The sequence below is a fragment of the Boeremia exigua genome, assembly GCF_020726555.1.
Source record: "Boeremia exigua strain MPI-SDFR-AT-0100 chromosome Unknown C7974scaffold_15, whole genome shotgun sequence".
Classification (NCBI taxonomy): domain Eukaryota; kingdom Fungi; phylum Ascomycota; class Dothideomycetes; order Pleosporales; family Didymellaceae; genus Boeremia; species Boeremia exigua.
Window position 1 is genome coordinate 20,378 of NW_025763532.1, and position 12,294 is coordinate 32,671.

General features: G+C 53.0%; 8 protein-coding genes across 8 annotated transcripts; 4 read left to right on the plus strand and 4 right to left on the minus strand.

The window, feature by feature from the left end:
* The first annotated feature begins 419 nt into the window (after positions 1-419).
* Positions 420-2,516, plus strand: C7974DRAFT_466782 (uncharacterized protein). Its single transcript, XM_046146342.1, has 5 exons — positions 420-568; positions 638-1,141; positions 1,190-1,464; positions 1,513-1,774; positions 1,830-2,516. The coding sequence occupies exons 1-5, from the start codon at positions 434-436 to the stop codon at positions 2,337-2,339; spliced, it is 1,686 nt and encodes a 561-aa protein (XP_045991220.1). The 5' UTR covers positions 420-433; the 3' UTR covers positions 2,340-2,516.
* Positions 2,517-3,133: 617 nt separating this feature from the next.
* On the minus strand, positions 3,134-4,393 carry C7974DRAFT_345876 (P-loop containing nucleoside triphosphate hydrolase protein). The gene is given in 2 exon segments (XM_046139363.1): positions 3,134-4,002; positions 4,018-4,393. 2 exon segments carry the CDS (start codon positions 4,361-4,363, stop codon positions 3,446-3,448), a joined length of 903 nt encoding a protein of 300 aa, XP_045991221.1. The 5' UTR covers positions 4,364-4,393; the 3' UTR covers positions 3,134-3,445.
* Positions 4,394-4,576: 183 nt separating this feature from the next.
* On the minus strand, positions 4,577-4,900 carry C7974DRAFT_289225 (uncharacterized protein; the record flags this gene model as incomplete). The annotated part of the gene is made up of 1 exon (XM_046137637.1): positions 4,577-4,900. A coding segment is annotated over one exon (324 nt), but the record flags the coding sequence as incomplete, so codon positions are not given.
* A 1,206-nt stretch (positions 4,901-6,106) lies between these two features.
* On the minus strand, positions 6,107-7,366 carry C7974DRAFT_77211 (uncharacterized protein). Its single transcript, XM_046147247.1, has one exon. It carries the CDS (start codon positions 7,247-7,249, stop codon positions 6,329-6,331), a length of 921 nt encoding a protein of 306 aa, XP_045991223.1. The 5' UTR covers positions 7,250-7,366; the 3' UTR covers positions 6,107-6,328.
* On the minus strand, positions 6,923-8,065 carry C7974DRAFT_405423 (uncharacterized protein). Its single transcript, XM_046143039.1, has one exon. It carries the CDS (start codon positions 8,033-8,035, stop codon positions 7,259-7,261), a length of 777 nt encoding a protein of 258 aa, XP_045991224.1. The 5' UTR covers positions 8,036-8,065; the 3' UTR covers positions 6,923-7,258.
* Positions 8,066-8,226: 161 nt separating this feature from the next.
* C7974DRAFT_77231 (uncharacterized protein) lies at positions 8,227-9,051 on the plus strand. The gene has a single exon (XM_046147248.1). It carries the CDS (start codon positions 8,576-8,578, stop codon positions 8,924-8,926), a length of 351 nt encoding a protein of 116 aa, XP_045991225.1. The 5' UTR covers positions 8,227-8,575; the 3' UTR covers positions 8,927-9,051.
* Positions 9,052-9,304: 253 nt separating this feature from the next.
* On the plus strand, positions 9,305-9,472 carry C7974DRAFT_287909 (uncharacterized protein; the record flags this gene model as incomplete). The annotated part of the gene is made up of 1 exon (XM_046137632.1): positions 9,305-9,472. A coding segment is annotated over one exon (168 nt), but the record flags the coding sequence as incomplete, so codon positions are not given.
* A 372-nt stretch (positions 9,473-9,844) lies between these two features.
* Positions 9,845-10,258, plus strand: C7974DRAFT_322409 (uncharacterized protein; the record flags this gene model as incomplete). The annotated part of the gene is made up of 1 exon (XM_046138861.1): positions 9,845-10,258. A coding segment is annotated over one exon (414 nt), but the record flags the coding sequence as incomplete, so codon positions are not given.
* Between the last annotated feature and the right edge of the window lie 2,036 nt (positions 10,259-12,294).

The window sequence follows — 12,294 nt, forward strand, 5'->3', positions numbered from 1 at the left end:
GCAAGGCCTGATGCAGGTCCTGAGCTGGCAGCTGCGGAACAACTCATCCACCGGCTACACGTGCAGCTAGAACTCCGGAGCAAGTGAGGCTCTACGGGAGCAGAAGAAGCAGATGGATCAAGCCAAGACCTTGCCTCCAATGTTTCGCGATCTCAACAGGCCTGGAGGTGCGAAGTGGTGGTCTCCTCCATACAAGCGTGAGGCAGACGCGCGAGCAGCAGCATTTGAGAAGCATTCCTACTGTGGACGCTAAGTAGTCGAAAATGTAAGAGTCGGAAAGGTATATGTGTGACGATGTAAGATTCGGGTAAACCTAGATGCCGGAACGGTACTAGCAGGGGTTTAGATATGCGGGGCTTGTGACAAGCACCTTTTATTATCTTCTGGTGCAAACATCTGATTTCTGGTCACCGACTCCACCATAAGCCTCACGATGTCTGCCCATTTCGACATTGCCACTTTCCTACACCCCGATCTTTGCGCGAATAAAGAACGAAAGGAAGACACAACAGAGTCGCCTTGCCAAGATGTAGCCAATCTCGTCTGTCGTTCTTGCAGGTTGGCTCAGGTACGACGCTATGCATCCTGGAACACCTCACAGGTTATTTATAGCTTATGGTATCTTACCAACCAACAGTATTGTACGAAAGAATGCCAGATCACAGACTGGCCTCGGCACAAGAAAACGTGTAAGTCGGACATCATGAAGAGTGTGTACGTCCCAGGATGGATCCGGGAAGGCCGTGGTCCTAGCTGGGTCTCCGACAATGAACTCTCATCGAAGTTTGGCTCGAATCAGTATCTCTGGGGCAATATGCCAGCCGTGAGCCTCTTGAGAGCGTTGGAAAGCAAGTCCACCGACCGCGATGTGAGCTTACTTTTCGCGGCCTCGGGCGACTTGCGAAATGTCGTTAAATCGACCGTAGAAGGTCTTCCGGATGGACACAAGGGCCGATTCCTGCTTGTAATAAACGATATCAACTTCATGATTGTGGCCCGCAATGCCATCCTTCTGTTTGTCGCATTGAGTCTTGAGGCCAACGATGCAGTTCCGATCATGATGCATTTATGGTACTCGGCACTCCTCCCTCGTGTCATGGTAGAGACGCTTGTTGGCGTGGTACTTGGACCCATCGCTCAAGTCTGCGAGAAGATCAAGGACAAGCCACCAACCTCTCTTTAAGCAAAGACGTTCTCTTTTAGACGCAGATCCTTGCGAATCACGCTAATGAAGCACCAATGGGACAAGCTGAACGACTACCTCCACGTTCCAACGGAAATGACGCAAGAGGACGCGCAAGATATTCGGCGTCGCGTGATGCTGGCTGCGGAGAGAGTAGACTATTTGCATCGCGCGCTTTGCAACCAGCCCCCTTCTTTTCGGGTGGCAACGGTGACATTCCGCAACGATGGCATGCTGCTGCCGCATGGCGCATCGAGAGAAGAGTTCGACACACCCAATCCGTAAGCTGAACATCTCCTGCGATCCTACTGTAACGCTGAGTCAGCCAGATCATTCTTCCATGAGGATCGAACTTGGCCTATGATGGACGACGCGAGCCCCCTCGACGGTTGGAACTATCACGAGTACATCAAGTTCGCACCAAGGGCAAGCAATGATATCATGGGAAGCTTCTTCTTCTTCTTGAGAGATACTCTTCTATGTTTCTGCAAGCGTATCGAGGACATTGATATCCATTTTCAGCTGTTCAACGTTGATGCTCGGGAACTCCCACGCTACCTCAGCACAGAGGAATCTTTCGATTGCATCGAGGTAGGTATATGTGTATCTCACCTTGCTAGAGACTTTGTGCTGACAACTGACCTAGGTTTCAAACATCTGCGATCGTGGATACGTTGGATTTGAAAGAGTCCTTTCCACGTTCGGCCCGCTGCTCAAATCAAAAGCCGTCAGCCCACACGCGACACTTCTTATGCTCTTTTTGAACGCTGTCGGTGAAGTGTATGAGCAACATGATCGGAACGGCCAACGGCGCTTCCGAGAATCTCGACGGCTCATGCAGCAATTTATTCCCCTTACGCCTCAGAATATCATGTCCATGATGGTCGGCGATGCGATGAGTAGCCCAGAGATGATTCGGATCTCCTCATGTTATACTATGTTTGGTGATCTCGAAAAGGCTTTCGGTGTTTACATGGAAGAGACCCAGATGTACAGATTCATGCAGAAGCACGGAATGAAGATTAAGCGAAAGGATTCGATTGTCGAGCCCTGGCCGTTGAGAATCACGGAAGAAACAACTCTGGAAGAGTTTGCGATACGATGTGCCACGTCACACACCGGCTGTGAGCGTTATATGGAATTCGAAAGGTTATAGTTCTCGAACGACCTCTGGACAGCGAAGAAAACCAGGCCGGATTAACTGAAGAAATTATGGGGTATCTCACTGTGAAGTCAGCAGGGACCTTTATGATCAGATGTTAGAGATCTATTCAATATTGAGCGTTTCAGCTTGCGTGACTGCGTGGCATCAACAATGTCTCTTTGGAACCGGGCATCTCCTAAATAGAAAGGCACAATCAAGAAGGCACAGATCACGTGTTCGTAGCCTAGTATATGATGCTACGCGGGGAAGCAGGCACTCTATCACTTCACTTTCTGGTATAGCGTGTGGTCATTCCCCTGTACCAATTTACAGCTAGTTTTCGATGCTGGAATCAGCTACCAACAGACCGACAAGGGAGGCCAGCAACTCGAATACTGTTCTACGGAACGGGAGAAAGCTGTGGACACAGAATAGAGACGGGCTCAGAAAGCCGGTGCGACCCGAGTATGTATGCACTGCGGTCGGGTAAATTAATTCTGCAGACAAATTAATCCTGGGTCAGGATAAAGGTGCCAGAAGAATTGATGATGGAACGAGGGGAAGGAGGTTTCGGTGTTCATGGAGGTGGTCCGAGCGGCGGTCCCAATTTCCCAAAAAGGTTTAGTTTTGGAATAGGGGGTGTTCCGTGTCGCCATACCTGAGTAGGGTTGGGGGAAACCACTGGGGTTGGGGGTACCACTCGGGTTGGGGCACTACTTGGGGCACTACTTGGGGAACCACTTGGGGAACCACTTGGGATACCACTTGGGCTTGGGGGGGCTCTTCCTGGTCGGGACCACCACAATCGGATAATATGATTGGATTCCCTAAACTCTCCTACACTACTCTTCTATCTCGCGACAATACGCTGCAAACGCCCAAAATGCCCAACACATCTTATTGCTTTCAATTCCGCCCCACCGCTTCTTCTTCCCAAACCACTTGACAATCCGCTTGAATGCCTCCCCCTGCTCCTCCTGCTCCTGCCATCGTACTCCCTCCTCCACCATCCGCTCTTGCGCCCATTCCGTGAAACTATCTGACCACCTGGCCCAAATCGACGCAATCGACGCGATCAACACGCCACGGTACTGACAACTTCCGCCGACTTTTCTCTTCTATCCGCCATCCGCTCGGCTCTCATACCTCTTGCATATCGCCTGCGGGATGCCACACTTGAAACAACACGAAAACCTCTCCCACTGAATGGAACTCGCAATGATCGTTACTCCTTTGCAAATCTCCTCTGCGTCTGTTGCCGTGCATTCCGCCATCCTATGACCTTCACACCCTTCTCCCCACGCCCTGCATCGCTGGCATCCCTCCTTCCACTCGTCCAACACCTCTTCTAATCCTTGGATCTCTACCAAACCCTCGGTCTGTAACTCCATCTCTCTTTGCGCCGCCATCCTTCGTGCTCTTCCCTCCTGATCAAACGCTACCCTTTCTTCCTCATCTCCAACCCCTCCTGCCTCTTGCCCGTCGCCTTCGTCTTCTCTCCTGTTTTCGTCTTCTCTTGCACGCTCTGCCTCTCCCCCAGTCTCACACCCAGCACACCTGCTACATTTCTCTTCGTCGGCTTCGCAACCTACTCTGTCTATTCTCCCATCCATCTCCCTATCCAATACGACTCTCATACATCCGTTGGTCGTGATGAACTCCCGCATCTCTTCATCTACCCCACCCTAACTTCCTTCTTGCATGCTGCCATCTCGACGGTACCTCTCCCCTCTTACGATAATCGCTTCACTCTTCTGCCCGTCTCGTCCTGCTCGCCCGCTTTCTTGCGCATAATCCCGCAACTTTCTGACAATCCTAATGTGAATCACTACTCGGATGGTGGGTGCATCTACCCCTAAACCCAACGCATTGGTTGCTGTGAAAACTTGCTGTCGTCCCTCTGTTAACTGGCGCACCAACTCTGCCTTCTCGCCTCTGCTCCCTACCTGCCGGTGGTAACAAACACAACCTAACAACCTGGCCAATCGCACTGTTTTAGCCACCGTGTCGCAGTACACAATGATCTGGCCGGGCATCGGGTACTGCCGTTTCTTCTCCTCCACCAACTGTACCAACACCTCGTCTTTGTCTTCCTCCTTCTGATCGTACCGCTGTATCTGGTACTTGACGTTCTTCCGGGTCGTCGGACCCCAGAACCACTGGCACTGCTCCTTGGCTGGCAACCCCATCAATGCAATAAACTTGCCCTCGTCTCTCGGCCGCATTGTTGCTGTTAAGTACACCAGCTGTGTCTCTGCCTTTACCAAGTCCCGCAACGCCAGCATCCGCGTCCTCCATCCGCTTGTCGAATCCAACACGACGTGACATTTATCGACAACGATTCGGTCCAATCGCCCCATGGCTCGTTGCCGGTTGATGAAACCCCCAAAACTCTCGCTGACCGCCGATTCGGGCGTGACCAACACTACTGACGCCCATTCCTGCGGTTTCCGACTGTCCCACTCTACACACTCGATCCCAGCTTGAACCAGTGGCACAACAACGACCGTAACGCCGGTGGAACACGACGCCGGCAACATAAACGCCATGCTCTTGCCTGCTCCCGTGCCCATGACTACGACGATCGGACTCTTCTGGTGCATAATGGCTTCGATGGCCGGCCGTTGCACGCTCCTGAACCTGGCCCCCTTCCGCACCAAATCTTCCAACTGACACTGGATGTCTACCGTACGCATCTTCCTCCAACGCCGAAATTCTTCCTCAATTGCCTCCCTCCTGACCTCCGCCGCTCGCGTTCCTTTCTTGGGCTGCTTCTCCAACGCCGACTTGAATAACAAAAACCGATGCCATTCCATGCTCACTCGCCGCAATGCCACCCGCTGGGCCTCGGTACTGAATGGCGACTCGGTAATGGGTCTCCCGTAGACTGTGCCACCAATCTTGGAGCTGTGCCCTGTCTGTATGTCGAACGCCTCGTCCTCTTCGTCCTCATCTTCATCACCCTCCACGACTGCCTTGATCACCGCTTTGTCGTTGATGTATCTTCGATATATCGCCTTGGTGCTGTGTCTCCACAACATGATGTTCAATTTCACGCCCAACCACCGTATCGATACGCGCTGGATCGCCCGCCGAACCCGGTTGGTATCCCATTGCTCGGGTCCACGCAACGACGGTCCCTCCTCTTCTTCGTCGTCTTCGTCCGCGCCCTGCCGCCAACCATCCCTCCTACCCTCACCCTCGTCGCTTTCCTGTGCTCTTTTTCCACGTTGCGGCCGTGCCCACGGCTCCTCCTTCCTTGGCTCCCATATGAATGGGCTGGCTTCCTTGGCTGCCCCTCTCCTAACAGCACCCTCTAGCTTCCTCCAAAACGGCACGACCATCCACAAATAATAAAATAACAATTCACCTACCTCACGCGGTAAATAACAGTGGATGATCTTAGCCTTTGCGCTGGCCCCGATACCTTTGTGGTACATGGTCACATACACCATCAACCTGTCCTCGATGAACACACCACGGCTCTCACCATTCAGACTGTTCATGTGCTGGACCGTCACCACTTCCGTTCCGCGTGCTGGCTGCCCCCCAGTCATGTGCACCAAAACTAACAAATGCTCTCGGAACGCTTGTATGGCCTTCTCGTATTTTCTTACCGCCTGCGCTCTCCACACCACCCCGCGTCCTTCGGGTACGGATGGATTGGTGGCTTGAACGTCTACAAATGCCTCTTGTAACCTCTTCTCGTGGATCACGCGATAAGCCAACTAACTCTTCCCGTCTACGCCTCTGAACGTGTTGCGCTTGTCCTGGAAAAAATTCCACCCAACCTTCATCTCGGCTGGGTTGTTGACGATGCTGTCCCAATCAATGGCTGGCAACGGCGTGGCCCCTTCTGCTAACCGACCATCCTCGTTGATGTCTAGCAACATCAACTGCTTTTGCAATTCGAACCGTGTCGTCTCTACCAAACCGTGGATCATCGACCGCAAACCGGGCATTGTGAACCGAATGTGGCCGTACAACAATGTGTCCCTAACCTACTCGATCACGCCGTCCACGTTGGTGTTGAACCGAATCTTCATGCCATACGTCCTCAATCGCAACAGCCAATCCATCGGGCTGGGTGTGCCGCCGTAGCTAGTCAGCGTCATGAAACGATTGGCGCTCTCCTGAACCAAATCAAAATGGCTTACAGCCAACTCTTCGGCGTCCTGCTGGGCGAATCCCTCCTTCTCCATCAGCTCGGCCACGCGGTCTTGACGCGTCTTCACCGCCATGTACAACACCAACATCTTTGCAACGGTAACGACGGCGGAAATTATGGGCGTGTATGCCAACGCGTCCTTCCACCCACGATCGCTGTCTACCCCCATGACTGCTGTGGCGCTGACGAACGCACTCTTGTACTCGTTGTCCTTTAAATGATGGTCCAACAACGACAGCAAAAGCCCCAACACATGACCCTCCAACAATGCCTCCTCCTCTTCGTCCATTTCCTCTTCACTCTCCGAGTTGTTGTCTCCGCCTTCGATCGGTTGGCGCTCGCTTTCGGCTTCGGCTTCGGCTTCTTCCTCGTCCTCACCTACGACTTGCTTGATCTTCCACAGCCACAAGATCTGGCTCGCTGTCAATCGATACGGCGGCCTCTGTCCCCGAACTCCCTTCGATCCACCCTCCCCGTTCTCTCCCTCACCCCTGTTCTCTCCCTCACCCCTATCCTCTTCCTCATCCGCCTCTGTTTCCTGTGCTTCAACAGTCTCCAACTCATGGGTCCGCCAAATGTAACGGATGAAGGACAACCACCAACCGGCATACTTGGTCATCGTTTTGCCCGTCTGGCGTGCATTGAACGGCTTCTCGTTGGTCTCGCTTCCTATCTCGCGGCGGTTGACATAGTTCATTGCTGGGAAACCGACAATGCTCGGACGTGACGCCTGCTGGGCCTTCCAAATCACCATCTTTACTGCCTAACAAACTTTGCTCAACGCCTTCTCGTTCCTCTTGGGTTTTTGGGTTAACTCTAGCAACCATTCGCGGTCTAAGCTGCCTAAATGACGGGCCCAACCGGTCCGGTTCAGCCATGCGTGTGTGACATGCCGGTTGTGGTCTGGGTCGATCCGGGCGTTGGCGTTCTTGTCGACCTCGTCTAGCACGGCGGTGGTCTCTTGGAACACTGCCTCCAACTGCCGCTGGATGATCACGCTTTCCCCTCTTGTGTCCTCTCTGTCCTGGCGTCTGACTTTAAACAAGCGCCCTAACCGTCCTGCGTGCGTAAACTTTTGGCAATGTACGCCCTCTACCCACATGCGGTTGGTCTCTCTGCGCGACCCTTTGGACGTCTGCCCTCTCTTCTGTGGGTTCGTCCAGTTGTGTTGGTTACGGCAATGTAGCTGCATGTCTTGCACGGTCTGGCGGATGTAGCCGCATACTGTTGTATTATTCTCCTTTGCTTCGCACTTGAAACCGTCCTGCCATATCCTCAAATGGGGAATGGGATCGGATCCTGGCTCTGGATACACGACTTCGTCCTCGTTTTCTGCTAAGTCGTTCATTGCCCACACAGCCTGGGCAATGTCTGTTTGTGTGCTTACGGTTATATACGCATGCTTGCTGTTCAAGTGGGTAGCTACATGGGCCTTGACGACGCCTATGCCGCATTCTTTGCAAACAACGATGCGGCAGCTGGGGATATGCACGAATATGGTGTTGAATTGATCCATTGTGCTTTGCGGTTGCAAGTGCATCTTCTGATTTCCAGTTGGGCTCTATTTACTATCTAAACTTGTGTCTTCCCCTCTCCTTACCAACCTCTTTAATTTCATGTTCCTCCGTTGTATCACCGTTCTATATTTGGCCGATATCCCTATGTTCTTTGATTGGATGGGTGGATGCTATGTAGTCTGCGCAATGACGATCAAACCTCTGCACGGTTCTGCCTCACCAAACCTACGCGGACAACGTTGCACAGTGTTTCTGTGCGAGTGCAGCTCAAAACACCATATCTGAATTTCTAAAACCTTACCTAAAAAAGATCATTACTGTTCACCCTCTTGAAGTTAGGTGGCTGGTTGGTGTGGTGTGGTGTGGTGATGCGCTGGGCGCGGACCGACTTTCGGCGGCAATTTGTACGAAAGTTCAGCGGCCACCACCCTCGACCGTTCCACCACCACACCGGCTACTACTCTATACACTCATCAATTACCTCTTACATTAGTTATCTACCTTCTTAGTTAGTTATCTACCTCCTGAATTAGTTACCTGCCTTCTAAATTATTACCTACCTCATGGGTTGGTCAACTACGTTATGCGAGGCTGCTGAGCAGTTTGACGGGGGCGCGCGCAGCTTTCCTTTCGCGAGCGAGCTCAGCATTGTAGACAAATATGGGTACGATCCGCCAAATGAAGACTACGCGAAGCTCTTCTCCTGCCAGGCAACGGTTCCAAGCTCGAAGCGCAGCAGCCACCACAGACCTCACAGCGCAGGCTGGCTGGTCCCAACCGAGGACACCGACAGCGTGTGCAAGCCGGTCTTCGTTGCCCACTCTCTCCTTTCCGCTATCTGGTTGCTGCACGAATCGCTGCCAGAGGGGGCTCTGTCTGACGAGGCCTGGAATCGCCTCGTCTGCGCAGCCTAGTCGCTTGCAGAAGGCACGGGGGAAGCACCGCCATCCGCGCAAAAGCCGTCTGCCTCTTCTGCTGATCGCAGAAAGCGGCCAACCCCTTCTTTGTGCGTGTTGTCGCCAAAGCGCGCACGCACGGAACCCGCAGAGACGCCTCTAAGCAGCCCTCAGCGGTCAGAGCACGGTGAACAATTTGCACAGCGCACCACCAGCATCACTAACAACAACCGCCGCGCTGAGCAAGCACGCACGAGGAAACTAGACGATGCACGCCGCAAGAACCGGCTCAGTCTTGGCTGGAGAGAGCCGGGCAGCGAGGCGTCCTCTGCAGAGCGCGCGGCGTATGCTTCCATCTCGCGACAAGACGAGGCTCTTGTCGCGTGGATCATCAAACAGCCCGTCGCAGAGCACGCCGACTTCTACAGCACTGCCCAGGCGCCCTATGCCAAGGCTTGCGAGCTTCTGGAGAAGGCGCGCGTGCTGGGCAACCCATCTTCTCGCCACCACGCTGCCCAGTTCCTGCAGACCTGGCGGGAGCGCGGTTCGCCCTTTGGTGGTGGAGTCGCTGTGCGGCACGACGTGCTTCGCTACTCGCAGCGAGGGCGCGATGTGCCCCCAGTGCAGTCTGCCTACCCCAGGACCACAGACGGAGAGTTCTGCCTGGCTTGGGACAGGTGCAGGCGCTACGCGGGCGTGCTGGCTGCTGTGAACATTGAGTACAGGTGGGCTGAGGCGCTGCTAGGCAAGGCGTACGCCGACAAGATCCTTCAGATCCAGGAGGGCGACCAAGCCAGCAGCAGCAGCAGATCGCGCAGCCGCAACGGCAAGGGGCAGGTCCGCACTGAGGCCATCGCAGCCCTGCTGGCGCTCGTCAACCCACACCCTACCCCGAAGGACAGGGAGGCCTTCCGAAAACGCCTGACAGTAGCCACGCGCTGGTACAGGGTCGCTGAGGGATTAGGCTGGGGCACGCTCATGCTTATGCCGCACGACAAGATTGCAAGCTCCTGGATCGAGTCCACAGTCCGCGCCTGGGGCCTGGATGCCTGGATTGAGCTGGTGAAGAAGATTCGCCCAGACGTCTGCGCTGCGAGCAAGGCGCTTGAGAACTGGCTAGGGCCAGAAGGCATTGCTGGGTGTCCTATCGGCGAAAAAGAGATGCTGGGCATTGAGGCAGACGCGCCAACAGCGAGCTGTGCAATTGAGGAGATTCTTGACAGCGAAGAGGACGACAACAGCGTTGTTGAGCTGTCGCAGGCACACGCAAGCCCAGTGAGCTCTGTCGCAGATGCGCCGCTGCGCCAGATGACGCTGCTAGAGTTGTTCCACCCTGTAGACGAAGTATAACATCCCACCTTCTGAACGAAGTTCAGCGCTGATTAAACTTTTTAGAAAATAATTGCATGATGTTGATTTGGAAGCGTATACATGCTACTTGTGCTAGTTACTACTTAAGCTATTTTTCTTCGTTTAGTTGGTCTTTTTTGCAACTGGCGCAACTTCATTTGCTGCTTGACCCAACTTTCTAGGTTATCTTTTGTCCAATCATTCTCCTCTCCTAGCATAGCAGACTGAGGATTAACGAGCTGAAGCGTGCTTGTTGGTTCTTCAGCTTGGTCAATTGAACGCTTGTTTTCGTTCGTCTGTGTGGCTTCGGAAGTGACCGGTCTCGTACCTAGGTAGATACCGAACCCGATACATGCATGCCACTTGCGACTAATGTCACGGTACTCGGCCTTCGCTGAAGCAACATGACCTGGAGCCTCGTGAATACCCCTTGCATAGATTTGCCCTGCAATGGCCGTAGTATGGCCAGCTTGTGCATCCAAAATGTTCTCGTTCATCTTCTCTCCATAATCACGCTTGAACCCCCGCTCACACATATGTCTTCGTGATATTGCAATAGCTGCGTGGCGCCAGGTCACAATATTGGCATGCGTCTGGAGCCCTTGCTGGAATCTTTCCTTCAAGATCTGGCTTAGATGATCACTAGTCCATGGTCGTTCCACCGCTGTGCTGTCGCTTTTTGGCCACAGCAGAGAAGTTTCCGTAGGACGAATGTTATGTGCCAGCGTTCTGATCTGATCGCAGAATGGCTGTACGAAGCAGAGGTAGTAAACTATTAACTCGCTAACTTCCGGAGGAGTATAACGATGGATGATTTTTGTAGAGCCCGTTACGCTGTACCCTTTGTGGTAAGCAGTAACAAAACTAACAAGTCCGTTGTCCACGAAAATGTTTCTTCTGAGTCCATTGGTAGTGTTTCTCCACTGTAGAGTAAGAAGCTCGGTTCCTCGTGCCGGTTGTCCCCCAGTCATGTGAACAAGCAGCAGGAGCTGCCGCAAGAACGCTTCCCGGAGCTGCAGATATGATTCTACAGCCTTCGTTTCCCATTGTTGCTGGTTGTCAACATTAGTTAAAAAGCGCCGTGTGACGGAACTGATATTGCACACTCTGCGAAGCAACCACTTTTGGTAGTCTGGGAGCAAACTGTTTCGCTCGTCTTTCAGGAAGCTCCACCCTGCTTCTTTGATTGTCGGATCATCCCGTAATTTGCGCAGATTTATTTCAGGGACGATCCGGTCCCTAGCTTCGCCTGGCTGGATAAGAAGAAGCTGTTCCAATAGACATTGACCCAGCTCCACTTGGTCGCGCATGAACCATCGCAATGCTTGCATGTCCAGCTCCATACTTTTGTATGATAGGCGCTGGCCATCATCTGACCAATTGATATAGCCAAGGGACGTGATCTGATCCCGAATCTTTCGGCCAAAAGTGCGAAGTTTCAGGGCCCAGTGCATGGGTGAACGGCTGGATGATACCATGAATCGATCCTGCATTTCGTCGAGAAGTTCTCCAGGAAATTCCGCCTCGCCCAGATCTGCTGCAACAACTGCGCGTTGCATGACGAGAAGCTGTGCTATCTTGATGAAGGCTGATAAATGGTGGGTGAAGTTCTCTGGTTCGCGAAAACCTTTGCGCTCTTCATTGATGCCCATAACAGCAAAGAAACCGACGATAACACTATCATAGATGTTGCCTTTCAAAGAGTGATCGAGCAGGGAGATGCAGAAATTCAAACATTCTTGCCGAAGCCTCCTACTAAGATCGTCGGTCTCTGAAGAAGCTGCTTTTGCCTTGCCACAAGATGGGTTGCTGGCTGTATTCTCGTGTTCGCGCCGTCCTTCAGAATCGAGCGTGATGCGCGCAATTTGCACCATTCTGTCCATCGAGGAAAGTTGCTCATCTGTAACAGCATGATGTAGTCGGGGCTCTTTCCCGAGGTAAACGAGGTTGTATACAAAACAGATGAGCTGCTTCCATAGCTTGACATAGGTTTTGTAAGTCCCCTCTCTTAACTTTACGAGGATGGGTCTATGGTA

Coding starts and splice junctions, on each gene's coding strand:
- C7974DRAFT_466782 (XM_046146342.1), top strand. CDS start 434: ATGTCTGCCCATTTCGACATTGCCACTTTCCTACACCCCGATCTTTGC. Junction 569..637: donor GTTCTTGCAGGTTGGCTCAG/GTACGACGCTAT, acceptor ACCAACCAACAG/TATTGTACGAAAGAATGCCA. Junction 1,775..1,829: donor AATCTTTCGATTGCATCGAG/GTAGGTATATGT, acceptor CAACTGACCTAG/GTTTCAAACATCTGCGATCG.
- C7974DRAFT_345876 (XM_046139363.1), bottom strand. CDS start 4,363: ATGCCCGGCCAGATCATTGTGTACTGCGACACGGTGGCTAAAACAGTG.
- C7974DRAFT_77211 (XM_046147247.1), bottom strand. CDS start 7,249: ATGGTGATTTGGAAGGCCCAGCAGGCGTCACGTCCGAGCATTGTCGGT.
- C7974DRAFT_405423 (XM_046143039.1), bottom strand. CDS start 8,035: ATGCACTTGCAACCGCAAAGCACAATGGATCAATTCAACACCATATTC.
- C7974DRAFT_77231 (XM_046147248.1), top strand. CDS start 8,576: ATGGGTTGGTCAACTACGTTATGCGAGGCTGCTGAGCAGTTTGACGGG.